The sequence below is a fragment of the Aythya marila genome (assembly GCF_965140915.1).
Source record: "Aythya marila genome assembly, chromosome: 24".
In the NCBI taxonomy this organism is placed as follows: Eukaryota; Metazoa; Chordata; class Aves; order Anseriformes; family Anatidae; genus Aythya; species Aythya marila.
The window spans coordinates 6,512,150-6,530,854 of NC_139065.1; the positions used below are offsets into that span (position 1 = coordinate 6,512,150).

At 42.4% G+C, this 18,705-nt stretch overlaps 1 protein-coding gene across 1 annotated transcript; it reads left to right on the plus strand.

Moving 5' to 3' along the window:
• Positions 1-14,033: 14,033 nt before the first annotated feature.
• SRSF3 (serine and arginine rich splicing factor 3) lies at positions 14,034-18,685 on the plus strand. Its single transcript, XM_082778610.1, has 4 exons — positions 14,034-14,140; positions 14,948-15,155; positions 15,696-15,830; positions 17,980-18,685. The coding sequence occupies exons 2-4, from the start codon at positions 14,950-14,952 to the stop codon at positions 18,026-18,028; spliced, it is 390 nt and encodes a 129-aa protein (XP_082634736.1). The 5' UTR covers positions 14,034-14,140; positions 14,948-14,949; the 3' UTR covers positions 18,029-18,685.
• Positions 18,686-18,705: the final 20 nt, after the last annotated feature.

An 18,705-nucleotide genomic window follows, 5' to 3' on the forward strand; every position in this document is an offset into this window, starting at 1 on the left:
GAGCCCCAGGGGCCCCCCAGGGCAGGGCGCATGCGCCACCATCCTCCCGGCCCCGCCCCGCCCCGCCCGCTGCCCAAGGGCGGGGGCTGCCGCCAGCCCCACGCTCTCCGCCCACGACGCAGGCGCGCGGCGGTCTCGGGGGGCGGGGAAAGCGGAGCTCCTCGGCGCTTGCGCGCTGCGTTGTGGGGGCGCGGAGGTGCGGTCACCTGGGTGGGGCAGGCGAGGGCGCAGCCGGGGGCTGTCCCCACCCCGCTGCAGGCGACGATAAAATCCGCGTATTCTGGGTCAAATCAGTCTTTGAGCTCACCTAGAGGAAAGGCTGCTTCAAGCCATAAAGCGGCAGCCTGTCTGCAATGCTCATGCAGGCATGGAGGAGCTCTGTCCTCTTGCCTCTGTCAAAAGGCACCATAACCTGCAGGTTCTCCCCACTTGTTGACAAGGGAGTGGTTCGGGAGCATCTTAAGTGGGCTTAATGCACGCAAATCCATGGTTCCCGATGGGATTCATCCATGTGTGCTAAGGGAGTTGGCTAGAGGTCGTTGCTGAACCACTCTTTATTGTCAAAGGTCCTGGAGAACGGGAGAGGTGCCTGAAGATTGGAGGATAGCCAGTGTCACTCTGGTCTTCAAGAAGGGCAAGAAGGAGGATCCAGGAAACTACAGGCCAGTCAGTCTCACGTCTGTCCCTGGAAAGGTGTTGGAACAGCTTGTTCTGGATAGCATCTCTAAGCAATTGGAAGAGAAGAAGGTTATGAGGAGTGGTCAGCATGGATTCAGTAAGGGGGAGTCATGCTTGACCAACCTCATTGCCTTCTATGATGGCAACACCAGCTGGGTAGATGAGGGGAGAGCAGTGGATGTCATCTACCTTGACTTTAGCAAGGCTTTCGATACTGTCCCCCATGACATCTTGCTAGCAAAGCTGAGAAAGTGTGGGATAAATGAGTGGACGGCAAGGTGGGTTGAGAACTGGCTGACTGGCCGAGTTCAGAGGGTGGTGATTGGCAGAGCAGAGTCTGGCTGGAGGCCTGTGACTAGCGGTGTTCCCCAGGGGTCAGTGCTTGGTCTGGTCTTGTTCAACATCTTCATCAACGAACTTGATGAGGGAATAGTGTCTGCCGTCAGCAAGTATGTGGATGACACAAAGCTGGGAGGAGTGGCTGACACACCAGAAGGCTGCGCTGCCATTTAGCGAGACCTGAACTGGCTGGAGAGATGGACAGGAAGAAACCAAATGAGATTTAATAAGAGCAAGTGTAGAGTCCTGCACCAGGGAAGGAAGAACCCGAAGTATCAGTACAGTCTGGAGGATGGCCTGCTGGAGAGGAGCTCTCAGGAGAAGGACCTGGGGGACAACAGGTTGACCATGAACTAGCAGCATGCCCTTGTGTCCAAGAATGCCAAGGGGATCCTGGTGTGCATTAAAAGGAGTGTGGCCAGCAGGTCAAGGGAGGTGATCCTGCCCTTCTACTGTGCCCTGGTCAGGCCTCACCTGGAGTACTGTGTCCAGTTCTGGGCTCCCCGGTACAAGAAAGACAGGGATCTCCTGGAAAGAGTCCAGCGGAGGGCCACAAAGATGATACGAGGCCTGGAGCATATTCCCTATGAGGAAAGGCTGAGAGACCTGGGTCTGTTCAGCCTGGACAAAAGAAGACTGAGAGGGGATCTCATCAGTGTGTATAAATATGTGAGGTGTGGGAGACAGGGGTATTTGGACAGCCTCTTTTCAGTGGTTTGTTGGGACAGGACAAGGAGTAATGGTCACAAGATGGAGCACAGGAAGTCCCGCACCAACATGTGAAAAAACTTCTTCCCAGTGAGGATGATGGAGCACTGGGACAGGCTGCCTAGGGAGGTTGTGGAGTCTCCTTCTCTGGAGATGTTTAAGGCTGGTCTGGACACCTACCTGGGCAGCCTGCTCTGAGGAACCTGCTTTGGCAGGGGGACCCAATTACCTTTTGAGGTCCCTTCCAACCCCTTTGATTCTGTGATTCTCTGTGGTGGAGGGAAGGTTGTTTTGTCCTTACCCACTCAGGGGTGACATACATTGCGTCACCATGTAGTGACCACAAGGGTGAGGCATAACCAGGCATATGTGCTGGCATACCAGTGCCTCAGCCTCCTGTACCTGAGGCACAGAAAATAGCCATGCAGGCTGAGGGAAGCACATCTGTGAGGGCAAGTCGACTGACCTGCACAGTATGGCAGACAGGACAAAGCCTTTTCCCAGAAATTATGAGCTTTTCGAAGTCAAGTCCTCTTGGTGTCATTGCCTGACTCTAAATTAGTCTCCAACAGTCTGGAGATTTGTTAAGGGGAAAAAGGTCTGCCACAGCCCAGCTCAACAAAACTGTTATTTGGGCAGTACAGTCTGTTTTTCTCTGAGCCTGCTTCTGCTCCCAACCCTTACTTTATCATTAACATCTGAAATTACCCATTTTAGTAATGGTTTGATTGGCCTTGGAGAATCTAATGGGGAGATCTCTGTGAAACAGCACAGTGAAAGAAAGGTGATTCCATATTCATCCCAAATGTATGGAGATTAAATAAAACAAAATAATCTTTTGTTATATTTCTACAAAAAAAAAAAAAAAAAAAAGCAATTCAGAGGGCGAAAATGTTTTTATTATTGACAACATCAAGGAGTTCTCGGGGTCTGAATCTATCACTGAGAAATACCCTCTGCACATGCAGTTGAAATCCATCATCAGCAGAGGAATTTCAAGATTTAAAACTGTGTGTATAGTCCCCATGTAATGGAAATGCAGATGTATTTGTAACACAATTGACAGATTTCATTTCTGAAAGACTGATTTTGCAGTTAAACTGGACCTTGCTTTGCTTAGGGAGAGCTGATCACTTTGACATTAAAGGTGAATAGCAAAATAGAATCATGTGCTATCTGTTTCTCCTTCAGGTAATGCAGGTCGCATCAAAAAGTTGTTTTTCTGCCCAGGAAATGTAATATGCTGTGGGAGCTCTTGGAGGGGTTTTCACAGAAACAGGGAAAAAGTAGAAAGTCTTCAAATTAAAGGCTCAAATATGGAATCTGGAAGCTGATCCTTATCTCTTTCACCAGCAGAAGAAGGTGAATATCTAGTGCTTAGGCTGGGAATGGTGGGACCAGCAACCTCTGTGGCCTGGCAAAAGTTTGCCCTCTGAAGGAAAACATGAAAGATAAGAGAATTTTTAGAACACTCTAAGCAATAGAGAAGCAGGAAAAAAATAATTATTTGGACCTAAAGTGTAAATGAAGTCTTACTACTGCAGAGCAGGGGCAGAACTGCAGGCAGGTGTGAAATAGAAGACAATCTTACTAGGAGATAACTGCTTTCTTGGAAGTCAAAACAGTGAACTGCAAGTGAGCCTGTGAACATGCAGATTAATGAACCAGACTTCCTGCTATGCCTGGGCTGTAGCTTTGGGTCTAGAAAGAGCTGCCACAGCCCTAACATACTGGTAACAGACAGACAGGGCCCTGATATAGAAAGGAAGATTTCTGGCCTGTTAAAAATCGCCCCATCTCACAATCACAGTGCTCAAACTGCCTGCAAGGGAAGGAACCCAGTTCCTTCAAAGGCTCTCTGTTCAACACTTAGGAATAATTAATGGAACAGATGGACAACATTTTTCTTTTGCAGTTCACCTTTGCACTAGAGTTTTTCATTACATCAAATGTCTAAAGCGATAGACTGAGCTGGATTGAGGTTAGTGGGAAAAGTTCTGTGGCTGGATAATAGGATTTCCCTTTCTGACCAGCTCTTTGATTTGAAGGAGGTCAAAAATGTCTTGTGGGTTCCAATTACCCTTTGGGGTCTTCAGATACTGCAGCAAATCCAGCTTCTTCAACAGGGGGAAGCCTTGCTCATTTCCTCTCAGTTCAAGCAGCTGCTTCGTCAGGCTTGAAGCCTCATCTCTGCCGATGCTGTCATAGAGATCGTGGCTCTTCTGTGAATCCCACATGGCATCTGAAAGTGAAATAGCCCTGCTGCTGGCTGTGTGCACACTACCTAGAGCATTGTAGAGCCACATCAGGCGCTTCAGCCCTTGAAATGCCCTCCCTTTGTCATGCATGAGCTGATGCTCTGTCACTGCTCTTTTACTGCAAAGAAAGGGAAAAGTTCAGTTAGCAAACAAGCACAGCTGGGTCTAAGCTCCTATTTCAAAGTCACATGGGAAGCTGAAATGATGTGCGTACAGACATTCCCAAAAGGTATACTTTGAATTTCCTTTTTTATATATATATATATATATACATATATTTATACATAGTAACTGAGGAGTCAGTGACAAAATGACCTTAGCAGGCTTAGAGAGCTCCTTGATCTTTCCCAGATTTTAGTTCATTTCAGAGGTCTAAATATCATAATAAAATTCCTTTTTCATAGCTGTAATGTTCTAGGATTGTTGAATTTGTCTCCTTCCTTCAGAGCTATAAGTCAGGAGCAATTTAATTGAAATCAGTGGTGTCCATGAAATTAAAACAAATTCTTATTTTCTTAAGACATATCGAAATTTTTGAGCCAGGGAAGGCAGACTAATTCTAGGGTGCAAATATTTCTGGATTTCAGACTGTTTAGATGGAGCTCACTGCAGCTATAGGCTTCCACTGCAGATTTGGATCTGAGTGGGAACCTAATTAGGAGATTTTAGTAAGTGCCATTTTCGTGGCTTGCCTTGAACATCCTTGTATGGTTTGTTGCACCATGTTTAAAAACATCACCAGAAATGTACTTAACATGGTGTAACTGATGAATCTAAAAATGTAATTGTTATTATCTGTACTGCATAAAAGGTAGTAAAATGCTGCAGTATCAAATGCATAGAACTGTTCTTCTACTACGCCTGGAGTAAATGACAGCAGTGAAGAATACAACCTGTTAAATCAAAGGCAAGCAGTCTGCTAATGATACTAAGTAAAAGGATGATATTGCTTACTTTTCAGTGTCTTGAGATGTCGCAAAACAGGCAAAAAAAATAATTGCCAAAAATGTAACCATCTGCAGAGATCTCTGGGGCAGGAACATTTTCTCTCTTCTTCAGATCTGATCAACAGGACAAGAAGTTGATAGTATGACCAAAAATCTTTCTTTCTCTTGTCATTCGTTCACTTGGCAACATGAATTTCAGCCTTTAAGCACTAGTAAAAGTGGAGCGATATACTATGTTACATCGTCCAAGGACCTCCCATAACATCACAGGTGGAGTTGTAACATATACCCGTAAACAGCGAATAGATTTCCTGGTAAATTTCTACATTTCTTTGCTGAGAATCCTAAACATCGTTTCTCCATTTGCAGGCACGAGATTATTTCAGTTGGAACTGGCAAGAGATCTTCATAATAAAACTTAGCAGAAATGTAACAAAAAGACCAGAATTGCTGCATAAGAAGTTTGTCATAAAACAAAAAGAATTTAAGACTGGACCATGCTGATCAAGTTAAAAGCAGTCCTGGGGATTTGGACATTTAATAATGCGACCTTTTCCATGAGCAATACAAGTGCCGTTACTGACATACAAATCAGCCATTGGGCATGAGGATCATAGTAGACCAAAACTTGATTTTTTATTTATTTATATTTTTCCATAAAGAAATGGATTTCTAGCTCAGGAGACACAATTACAAAATGTAGAAAGATTATTCCCATCTAAGTTAAAACTGTATTAAATTATATATCTGCCTCTGCTGTTGGTATGTCTGTATCTACCCATCTTTTCAACCCTGCTGCTCCTTTAGCATCAGGTCTATCAATAAAATTTCAATACCCTTTACCCTAAGTACTGTACCCTGCTTTTAGGATTGGCTTCAGCTTGTCACTTTAGTTATTTAATAGTGTATCCTGTATTAATTTCTGTATCAAAACCGAGATGGACAAGAAAACAAAAATTGCAGCATATAAATTTCATGTAAGAATAGTATAGATATGTTCCCATATAATAAGGCTACTCATTTTCTGAAGAAATATATATATATTTTTATAGAAGTGGTTTGTGTTAATAAAAAACTCCATTCAGCATCTTCCCAAATGAATTTTCTTTATACAAATTTGGATATTAAAATATCAATAACTGGATAAAAAATCCAATTATATCATACATTTGGTTAGAAAAATTAAGCTTGTCCTTTGTAAGTCTACTCCACTCCTTTCTGAGTAATTTCCTTGGACAATATCAACTTAAACTAGACATTAAAGAAAAATGCATACTAGGTCTAATTAAACAATCTGTATTAAATACAGATATATACACATACATACACAAATAGATACATACATGCTTACATGCTGTATGATATTTTAGGCTATGTAAATGTAGAACTCCTGCTCACACACAGTGGTTAAACTATGGTAAAATACTGTGATGAACAGTAAACTATTTAATAACTAAAACGCATCTTCAACTTAAAAAGTTAACATCATCTACTTACTGTTGATCTTGCAGAGATTGTGGTGAAGTCCTGATCTGCACGGATATGTCTACTTGCCAGTCTTCTTGTGATATTCCAGTTGCAATTACAGCAAGTGCCTTTCACCTTCTTTTATACCTGCCCAGCAACCACAGAAACAATAGAAATGATCACTACAGCACTTTGTGACTAAGACTTTTCCTCTCATGTCAGTGAAATGAGACAGCTCCTTGTTTCCAATTATAATAAATCTTGGATTCTAAAATGTTCAGCTGTGACTAAGGAAAAGATCACAAGTTTGTGGAAAGTATCTTACACTTTTGCTGGCTCTCCTGATTTTGTTTGTTTGTTTGTTTTTGTTGTTGTTGTTGGTTAGTTGGTTTGTTTTGTTTCTTGAGAACTTTTTATTCTAACGCAGTGTTACTGTACCCCAAGGTGATGGTAAAGCAATATTCAAACTTGTTCCACTATTGATCAAGATCTCTGGTATGCAAAAGAGATAACCCTCCTTTGCTGTCCTCATGGACCCATGTATATGATACTAATATTGCACAGGAGGAATCTAAATCAACAATACTGATGAATTCTGTAATGCAAGTCATCATACAGTTAGCATGACAGGACAATTACTGGCAGAAAATCTGAGGAATTTGTAAATAACATCCCACTTGATTTTAATGCTCAGTACAAATTTCATTTAAACCATCAGATTGTACAGTAAAACATTTGTTTTAAAACTCAGAAAATGAGGAGATAGGAAGAAGACTTATCAACTCATTAAACAATAAAAATGCAAGTAGTAGCTCAGGCAAAAAGCCAAATTCTGATATGATTTGAAACCATGCAACTTAATGACATATAAACGTTGATACTCACTGTATGATCTCTAACCAGATAATTTTAGTAAAATTTGGATGCTCAGGATGTGGATGGACCAGACCATTAGGCTGAACCACCAGTTTGTTTAGGAGGACCAGCCCCTATTTCTCAAAGTGAATGCATTTATCATCTCTGAGGAAAGAATCCCTGGAAAGACTGAAGAGAAAAGAGAAAATTTGCTTAGTGTTGTTGTAAGCTACCCATTCATTTCACACAGACACAACCTTACCTTCCTGTTAAACTCAGTCTCGGGTGAATACAAATGCATTGTCTAACAACAGAAACAGGCCCTATTAGCAGTGCTCTTGCCATCTCATACTTTCTTGCAGCTTCTGTGGACACTAACTTGCTTTTTATTATATTCCTCATGACAGCATATTTTGAGCCCCACTATTTCACAGCAATCAAATAACCATTCCCAATTACATGAGCCTGAATTGTTAGTGTCACTCATTAAAGAATACAGAGTGTATCACCAATTAAAAATGACATTTGTTAAATGTTGCTAAAGCAGAGGTCTACTTATCTGCTTCTTAGTTTCCAGGGCAGCTTTCAGTTACACTGAATTATCTGTCCATGAAGCTAAAGCTTTAGTTACATCTTTAAGGAGTAATAATGAGCATTGATCAAAACCATGTCCAAAACATCTGGTCTAATTTATCCCTGAACTTTTCAAGTCTCCATTACATAATGGGCTTTCATTGAATGCAATTACTGACGTCTCAACTAGAAGAACTAATATTGCATTAATCCAAGTGACTGCAGGTAGATCAGAGAAACTGGCATGGGATCAGTAAATGGGCACTTCAAGCATTCTATAATGGCCAAAGTGCATTGCCGTGGCTACCTGCTTCCATTGGATGTTTCTTTGTACTCAACGTCTTAGAAGAAGTTAAAATAACTTTCTAAAACCTCCCTAAGAGGTGTACATGAGAACAGACTGTGCTGAAGTAGTGACACATCTTTGAGAATCACCCAGTGCAAGGACTTATTGGCACTTACAACACAGAGGGAACAGATACATGCGGGGATTGATTTCCATGGTTTGCAGTATTTCTAAAGAAAACATAAGATGTCTTGATTGCACGGCCACACACATACTTAACGTTTCTGACTATGATGGAAACATTGCTAATTTAACAAGGAGAAATTGTGCAAAGAGCAGCATTACTAGGTGAAATATCCAGATGGTATAGATAAATCTCTCCAAAAGCCCTGAGAAATCTAGTGCAGAAGAGTCCATTTTACCTGGGAAGCAATCAACAAAGCCAGCTGATTGGAATTTGTTTACCTTGGGCCTCCCTGAGAGCCATCAAAGGTTTTAGTCCTAGTTTCATAGGCTTTTGCTCCCACGCTCTAGCTTTTCCTGGGCTCAAAGCCTGCTTCACATTCACACTCTGCTGTTTTGTCACCTTTTTCAGTAGGAGCATTTGAGTGAGGAGGGCTGTGCAAATTATGGTTTCCTCATGAGTGATTCTTTTGTTTTGCTTTCCAGTCCTTTCCCCAGGGAGCCAGGTGGGGGAGGAAGGGAATATGGCTTGCTGCTCAGCATGAAAGAAAATGGAAAGAGAAAGCCTGGAGGCCCAGCTGAGGGGGAAGAAAGAATGGGGGGAAGGAACAGAAAGCAAAGAAAACACGCAAATAGCTTTGTTAGGGCAAGGGGGATCCTCATGCCTGGAATTTTAAAACTTAATGAAACAAAATTGTACTGCCTCAAGAGAGATCTTCTGTAGGGAGATGGACAGATGGATCTGGTGCATCTTTTCCATGTGCTATTTTCTATTATTCACCAGCAAAAGAAGACTTGGTGCTTCCCTCACATAAAAATTTCCCTCACAAAAAATCTCTATTTGTCACCATCCCCCTCAACTGCTCTTAGCCTACCAGACTAAAATTCATATGAGCTGTTCAGTGTGGTGTGTGGAAAGAAAGGCACCGCCCTGTTGAGAGGAAACTGTTTGACCACACTTGGATGGTAAATATAGTTCCCCTGAGCTGCTGGTGAAACAGCTGCTAATGAATGGCTGTTCTCCCTTCCTGGCCTCAGTAATTGAGAGATGAGAGGAAATAACACCTCACAGCAAACCCGGAGGCCACAGAGATTTTTGCACTTCCGCACCCTCATCACTACTGCTGTCACCATTCCTTTGCCCCCGGGAGGAAGGAGCCAGCAGCAGCATCACCTTGGTAACCATTTAAGGAAGATGAAATGCAGTTTCTTGAAACAGCAGGCTCCATCCAGGCCTCCCTTCTTCTCTGGTGGAGGGAAAGGGCAATTTTGTGCAAGTCAGAGAGGTGTAAATAATTGCATTTGCAGGGGGTAGGCTCCAGGGTCAGCAGATAGACTATGCGAGCAGTTGTAAATCTCAGCCCCTAACCCACTACATACTGCATCATCACAGAAAGAGCTCCAGGGGATTAAAATTAGAGTTGAGCAGCAGTGAGTCAGGTTTACAGAATTTATTTTTAATTTACTGATTTCAAGTCAGACTTACAGAAGTGCATGAGACTCACGGCTCTATCTGAACACAGTATCGAAGGTAATGATATTGTCCTGTAAAATCTGCCCTGGAGCCATGCTTAGGTCTGATTCTTTTTCCTTCTCCCAAAAAAGTCTCCAATATAGAATGTTTTTTGTGTGCAACAAATTCAGGTGAAGCTGAGGCAAAGCCTCCAGTCCCTTGTGCCACTTATGTAAGACCCGCTGTGCTCTGTGAGCTTAGCCCTGACTCAAAAGGGTTGCAGCACACCTGGAGAAGTGCTGGGAACCTCAACAAAGCAAAAACAAAACAGGAGGGGTATCTCCCGGTGCCAAGGGGCCTGTCTCCCATGGTGGGATCTGCCCCTGCCAGCCCCTACAGATGGGAATGCTGCCATCTGGTGCCCTAGTCCTGGTTCAGCTGGGCCAGGTGAGGAGGTGGGCAGGCAGGTGCTGACCCCATGTCAGTGAAGGGCTGTGGCTTAGGGGCAGCCCTAACTCCTGCCGGAGAAGCAAGGGACCCTTGAGTTTACCTGAGAATCAGCTATCTTTTCTCAATACCAAAGAGACTAATGCTAGAGGGGGTGCCCAGTCATTAATGCTTGTAGGACCAAGAAGGTGTTTCTTAGAGGATCAAATGGGCCAAGAGCTGGTTGAGGTTTCTTATTTCTTTATAGTGGCAGCAAATGGTGTACTGGCCCTGAGGGAGTGGTGTGTTAGTTGTCACATGCAAAGGTCATAGGGCTCCCAGCAGCAGGTTCTGGGGTCATAATCAAAATCTTGCTCCCAGATGTAAAATATGCAGAAGGAGATGGGACCTCAGCAATGGCAGAAAGCTCACACCTAGGAAGACAGGGATGAAGAATCTCCAAATAACTGAGATATGTCAATCAAGTAAGTACAATTCTCACCAATCAATTCACAATTGCTGAGTCTAGTGGGCATGCTCTGCCTTTGCACTGGATGATGAGGATGTCTAAGTTTAGGCCTATGATGTATAAATTAAATTGTGGCCTGTTTTTTCACTCTCCCTTTAATAGAGGTCTGACACACAACTAAAAGCTTTTACAGGAGTATTAATGTGTAAAATTTTATGTTTCAAAAGTGACGGAATAAGGAACAGGGACTTTTACCCTGTAAACAGAAGAGCAGCTGAGGCAAGAATACGCCCGAGAATATACAAGCTGATTTTAATATATCTATAGACCAGACCAGTGTAAGTCACTGTTTTTTTTGTTTGTTTGTTTGTTTGTTTGTTTGTTTTAGAAAATAGCCTTTATCAAAATTAATCTATTGGCAGCATATGAAAGTGGGTTGAATTCCACAAGAACTTCGCAACAAGCTAGCTCAGACATGACTGCGTATGGCTTTCTGGCTGAAGTGAAGGCTTATCCCCTCTGACCAGTTCTCATTGTGTACATGTAATGACATTTTCTAGCAAAAGACCTTTCTGTAGATACAACCAAACCAATAAATATGTATTTTAGTTAGTTATCTAGCTTCACATGAGGAGGAGCTGTAAGATCCTACTGCTGATAGACGTATTCTGCTGTAAATACTCTTTGTCTTCCTAAATATCTCTTCCATTTATCTCACACTGGTGAAGTTTCTTCCAAACCATAAAGGCAAGAATATGTTAATTTTCTTATGTGAGATGTAAATCTCAGAAACAATGATAGCACCTCAGATGTAACACCTTATTTCATGTTGGGCTGGTCTTAGATTCTAGTCTGGCCATGTTTTAAAATGGAAGACTGTTTCACAGTAATTGTGCAGGTGTTAGGTGCCTTCTTTTGGATCCCATCTTGGCCTGCCTGTTTAACGTAGATCTGATCGTGCTTATAAAGTCAATGATCTCCCCTTCCTTTTACAGAAGATCTGATGGATGTAAAAGTTAACATTTATCTTACAACTACTGCATGTGAATCATACCTTTTTACTGCAAAAATAAGAGAATTGCAATGCAACATGATTTTTCATATACATATGAACTTGGAGTAGGAAAGAAAGTCATGGAAGACAATGTAGTACACATATAGATATGTGTATGTGTACTAATATAGTGACACTCAGAGCAGATTCGGGATTTAATCTTTTTTGGGAACAATGAAAATGCTGATTTTGTGCTTTTGAATAACTAAAATATTGTGCGGCTGTGTTCAAGCATCCTAAAGCTGTCTGTGGAAATAGGTTTCTTTTTTTGGCAGAATACAATTGCCTCTGTTCTAACCTCTGTCTTTTGTCACAGATATGTCACATTCTCTTTACAAAGCCAAAAGCAAACTGAAAATGGCAAAGTTATTATGTTGGGATGACATGTTTCTTACAGGATGTGATTTTATAAAGCATAGTGGTGGGCCAAAGCCCATGTAATAAGTGCCTTGAATAGAACAGGTAGTGTGTCCAAGACAAGTGCTGAATACCATGTTTACTTTGCAGGAGGTAAACCTATTCTTGAATAAATCCTTTACTGCCAAGTCTGTCATCTGTAATTATTTTCCTACGTCAAATATAACTTTGGTTTGAAGTTGAAAGATCTGTTAAGATTACAAAGTTGTCCAAGTTGCATTCAACCTAATGGTGTTTATTTATTTATTTATTTTTATTTTTAATGGTGATTATTGCAAAATTTAAATCATGTTTCAAATGCACATTATGTGATATGAGGAAGGGTCTGGTTAATGTTGCAAATACCAGTCAAGAAGCGAGACAAGCATGGGAAATCAGCATCTCGAAGAAGTCTTTAAAGTGAACAGCAGCAAGTAAGCTTAGAATTATTTCGTTTGTACCATATCAGGAAATTAACAATCAGCTAATTTCAGTTATAATGCATTAGATGTCTTTAAAATGAAGTGATAACTATACATGACAAATATATTTTAGAGAATCAATTACCTCAGATTTCTTGTTGTTTTTCTGTTCCCTCTTCTCTGTGTTGTTTTGTCCTATCCCCCCCAATTCCTCTCCCCCCCCCCCCAGTACACCTCCTCCCTCAGCCCCCCCCAGCCAGTTTTGACCCTTGGAAGCATTTTAGTGATAAAAGGTTCTTAAAACTAATGAGGGATGCTGTTAAAAGATTTCTGGAAATCCAAGTGATTAAACTTGCTGTTCGTCCTTAATCCAACTATTTTTTATATGCTGGTACAAGTCTAGTAGACTGAGGACTGCAAAAGTCTTGCTTGGAAAACACAGTGCATATGCATTAGTTTGCATTCAGAAAGCCTTATTACACTTATCATTACTCAAAGTCCTGTTAACTGCACTAGTGCCAGATAAATTTGTCTTGTTTGGACCAAGTAGAAAAGGTTGTCAAATCTGGATTAAATGCAACCTACAGAAATGGCTGGGAAGTGACAGCCTTGGGAAGTTATTGCAGAAACAGTTCTGGTTGGGTTCCTCGTATTATCTAATAGCCCAAAACAAGAGGTGTGTTATCCAAAGAAAGCCCCTGTGGAGCAAGTTATTTAACTCGTATTAAAACTCATGTTATGTGTCTTAGCTACATGCATGAATTCAATAAAGCACATCAACACCACTGATACCCTTAGTAACCAGAATTCCTTGGTTCAAATCCTCTAATTTTCTGCTGAGTGCTAAATAACAGAATCACAGAATTGAAGGGGTTGGAAGGGACCGCGAAAGATAGTCGAGTCTAACCCCCCTGCCAAAGCAGGTTCAATAAGTCACTTCTCTTTTGTGCTTCAGTAGACAGAATAAGGTTTACCAAAAAGTATGGTTCAACACTGGTTTGCTCAATGCATTTATTTAAAGCCTTTTTTTTATTTAAAGTTGGTGAGAAAGGGCTATTAGTGAACTGAAGCTTTTCTGAGCATAAAACCCTAATGATTAGGGGACAATAGTAAAAAGCATGACTTAAACATCGAACAAATCCCACCTGGGTCTGAGTGCAATCAGGAAAAAAAAATTTTTTTCTTTTTAGCCAACAAAATAGCCTGAGTCCGTTGCCTTTCCTTATTTATCGGGTAAAGATAAGTCTTCCCTCGATAATCAGTTTCTAAAGCGAAATTTGGGGGCGAGAAGAGAGGAAGGCCTCGACAAGAGGGGCGGGCACCGGTTTGCGAGTTCCGGGAGCTGAGGAGAAGCCGCGGGCCGCCATATGGGCCTGGGCAGCGGCGGGAATAGGTGCGTTGGGAGAGGGTGGGACAAGGCGACCTGTCAATCAGCGTAACTGCGCCTTCTGATTTGTCTCTGGGCGGTGTCACGTGGAAGGGACTGCCTGTATATAAGGACGGGCGGGGCGGCCGCCAGCCGCCATTTTGTCCAGTGAGGAAAAGCGGAACGGGAGTTTCGTTGAGGGTCGAGTCGGCTACGAATTTAGCGCGGGCTCCCTTCGCGCGCCCTCCCTCTTAGCATCGGTGAGGACCTTCACCTCGGAGGGCGGGGTGGGAGCGGACCCGCGGTCCCGTCTCCGGCAGGGCGGGCGAAAGCTGCGGGGCCCGGTGGCGGCAAACAAAGAGCCGCCGCCATTTTGTAAAGCTGGGCCGCGGGCGGTGCCTGCCGCTGCGCTGAGGACAGCCGGGCGGGGAGAAGGCGGGTAGGCTACGGATCGCCTTGGAGAGGCCGCCTGCCGCCCTTTTTCCGCGGCTGCGGCCAGTGAGGCGAGGTGTGGCTAGGCGGGAAGCGCCGTGGGGGTGGTGTGGCGCCGTCCCGCCCGCTCCGACGGAGCGCTGTTTCCCTACGCCGCATACACAGCGCTGAAGAGACGCTAAAGCGGCATCCGGCGAGGCCTCTCAGCGTGGCCTTTGCCGCGAATGGTGCTGCTTCTCGCCCCGGCATGTGTAGCTTCCCCCGGCTCCTGCTCGGAGAACAATGGAGCACTGCTCCAGCGCAGCGCTCCCCCTGCAGGTCCTGCCCTCGGTGCTGAAGAAGGGGGCGCGGAGAAACATTTCTTTTCGTAGTAGGGGACCACAGAATTAAACAAAAATCCCCGTAATGGTAAACTTCGGTCACAATTATGATATACCAGATACCTTCTTTACTTGCTTTTAAACATGCCTTAACCCATCATGTTTGCAGAGGCTGATGTTTCTATTCTACCAGATTATGTCATTGTTGAAACTTTAAGGAAAGCAACTCACTGTGTTGTTTCTCCTGCAGATGAATAAATGCTTCCTGGTTGTTAAGTATATGTGAGTTTTTTTCTTTTTTCCTTTTTTTTTTAGCAATGCATCGTGACTCTTGTCCGCTGGACTGCAAGGTTTATGTGGGTAACCTTGGAAACAATGGCAACAAAACTGAGCTAGAGCGAGCTTTTGGCTACTATGGACCACTGCGCAGTGTATGGGTGGCAAGAAATCCTCCTGGTTTTGCCTTTGTGGAATTTGAAGATCCACGAGACGCAGCTGATGCAGTAAGAGAACTAGATGGAAGGTAAAATGTGCTTCTTGTGTGTTTGGTTTGCCTAATGAAAATAAGAAAAATTGTGGTGTATGGTAGTTTAAAATGGGGAAGCTTCAAATGGCAACCAAGTGCTTGACGCATCTGTTATGCAGTATTTATTTGTGGAGTGATACAAGGGTAATTTTATTTGATAGTGCAGAAAGAGCATTGGGACAATTAGTTTTATATTTTAGAAAGGAACTCTTAAGTTAGACATGACTTGGACTTGGTGGTCTGCGTTAGTTAAATTTGAGATGGTTGTCCAGTAAAGAGGCAAAACTGTTCAGAGAGGCACTTTCTAGTTTCTTCTCTGCCTTAATAGCACAGTGAGCTTTCAGAATTGGCTAGACCTTTTGTCTCTTTAGCTGTAGCTACCTTTGTAGACTCTGTATCCTGCATACTTGGCTAATGCGTATATACAGAATGCTTTTAACCTGCGTTTTCTATTTGTTTTTCCCCTCTGACTTTCTAGGTGTTTTTTTAGATAGAGCTGTCCCTGGAAATGTAACCAATGTCAACCTCTTTTCCCAGAACCCTCTGTGGGTGTCGTGTCAGAGTTGAGCTCTCCAATGGTGAAAAACGGAGTCGGAACCGTGGTCCACCTCCATCCTGGGGCAGACGTCCTCGAGATGACTATCGCAGAAGAAGTCCTCCTCCACGTCGCAGGTACCCTAGGTCAAAGTACACTCATAGAGCTGTTGGCATTGTTACCACTTAGCATCATAGAAGCAGGCATTTAAAAGCATGTAAATGGATAACATTCATCTATCTTATCACAATTTGGAGATGCCAAATGCTTAAAAAAAAAAAGGGGGGGGGAGGGAACAAAATCAAGGTGAACATAAGTTGTGTTGAATGTTGGCTTTTGTCCTTAGGTTCACTATGCAAGTTGATAGTCAGCGCCCTTTGTCCTGGATTTGTCCTCGTTCCTTCTAAAATCTGCTCATCTTCTAGTCACACTTTCCCTTTCTTCCCCATACTTCAACTTAGGTTGTTCCTTTCTTTTATTCCATAATGGCAAAACATGACATACAGCAAAGCATTTTCATGCAGATGTGTTTCTCCACTTTGTTTGCGCAGTTTAAATACTTTGTAAATAGGCAGCTGTTTAATAATAGATCAAGTAACAGTTGCTCTAAACATCTAGAATCTTTACACTTTTGCATCAGTTTGAAATTAAAGCATCATGTGACAATTCTGTCACTTGAGGTTTGCAAACTCAGCTCTAAAATACAGCAGGATTTCTGGTAACTGACGCATTCTTGGACCCAGACTAGATTGTCTGGTGGTTAAGTCTGCAACGTGGTTTTTACAGGACTGAATTTACCTGTTGCAGGTGAGTGAAGTCCTCACAAGTCAGATTTTCAAGCTTACCCTTTTGCTGTTGAAAAATAACACATTAGGAATATTTGTTAGCTAATAGATGGTTGTACTGATGGCTTGTTTTTCATTTTTTTATGCTTTTTGGTCCATCTATTAATAAAAATGAACCCGTTACAGAGTCACCATCATGTCTCTTCTCACCACCCTCTGAGTCTGCATTAGCCAGTCAACTAGCCCTTTCAGCGTCATGTGACCAGCGCGCCCCATTCAGCTTGGCTGGTGTCGTTTCACATGACCCAGGCATGGCCAGTCGTCAGGTTGCACCGCCCTTTGGTTCCCGAGCATGCTGTTTTCTCTCAGCCTTCTCTCCAACCTTAACCAAATCGGCAGCAGCCACCTCGACCGCCCACACATTCCCGGCCAATCAGCTCAGCTGTTTATTTACCAAATGTCTTCACAACAACTACAGCAGCAGCCTTCGGCTAACAAAAAAGCAGGAAAAATCCACAACACCCCCTTCGCCAACCAACTAAATACAACGCAACATCTGGCAAAACCTTTTCAGCAAATTCTTCTTGGCAGTCAGTCCGGCAGCCTCACCTCACCATTTCTAGCTTGTTGAAACCAAAAACTAGTAAGTTTTTCCTGCTTATACAGTTTACTGCTGGTTAAAATAAGGAGTAAGCGGCTTATAAGTAATTACTTTTCTCAATCAAAGGCTGGCTGTGCATAATTGAATGGTAACGTACATATGTTGCTTGAGAAAACTTTTAAGGGTGATATGGAAACTCTTACACTGTGAATAATGTAAAACCCAGTATATTTGCATGTGAGATGTCAAACTAAATTTTAATAAAAGCTCTAACAAACTTAGCTTTTCCTTGCCAAAAAAATCCTATCACCTTTAAATCGTTTTACTAACAGTTTTCAGAACTTAAAACAATTACTTTTTGGGATGAACTGGGCCGAGCTAAGTTTTTTTTAAAAAGAGAAAATAGTCTAAACACACTATGGCATTAAAAATGACAATCACAAATATGCAGTTCTAATGTAGCACTTAATGGCGTTATCAATATTTACACTGAGCGCATTTTCACTTTTTTCCACTTGATATTTCTTATGTCTTGTCATGGACCTTTTTGGCTTGCATGGGTTCCAAAACATTTGGTCTGTGCTATTTTTTTGGAACCACTTGTGGGACTTTGGTGTGGTGTTCTGGGCAGTGTATTTAGTTGAAATGGAAGTGTTGCATTGGACAACTCTGCTATGAAGCATTCTTAGTTAAAGTGAAATCGTGGTTGGAAATGTGCTGTTCACACTGAGCTTTGTTTTACTGCTTAATCTTTCCATGCCTTTTACTGGATGATGGATGCCAGTTATTCTTGGCACGTTCCCAGGGCCCAACAGTGAGTTTGACAAGTTGGGAAATGCCTCACCCTATAAATGCTAAAAGAATTGATAAAAAGCCTCACATTTCTTTTTACGGTTCTAGATCACCACGAAGGAGAAGCTTTTCTCGTAGCCGCAGCAGGTATGCATAGCATCAATTACTAAGTATTGGACCACTTTGTCCAAGGGATTTAAAAAGAAACAAACAGAAGTGTTTGGATTGTATTAATTAATAGATTTCAAAATAGACGTTAACTCAATATATGAGAAAAATGTGTTTTGGTACTGTCATTGCTTGCCTAGAGTTAATATGATTACATAGCTATGTGAGATGCCAGGGTTATCAAAGTATATTAAGAATGGCAGTAGTGAGTTTTCATGTTATGCAGTTTTCCAGCATCCCTTATGTTTCTTATGAAGTTTCAGTGTTGATAACATAGTTCTCTGGGTGCTGTAAGCCACAAGTACAGGTGATAAGCAAGAGACAGACTAGTGACACAGTTTGTGCATTTTTTTCTGTGGTGTGGGATTGTGCATTAGGATAAAGGATTTTTAAGTATATATTGATACCCTGTCAGTTATGCTGTGGCAGTGTAACTGACTGAACAGGTTTAAACTGCTGCAAAGGAATAACTTGTAAACAACAGCTTCATCTACATTGTAAGAATAATTGGCTTGTGCAATACAGTAAACTTTGAAAGGTTTTCCCTGGATGAATAGTTGAAAACTGTAACTTCCTAAAGGGAATGTCTTGAGGTAGCTGTGTAACTACCTAGTTCAGCTTTGTTTTGATGCTACAATCACCTTGTGTTGTAATCTCCAACAGGTC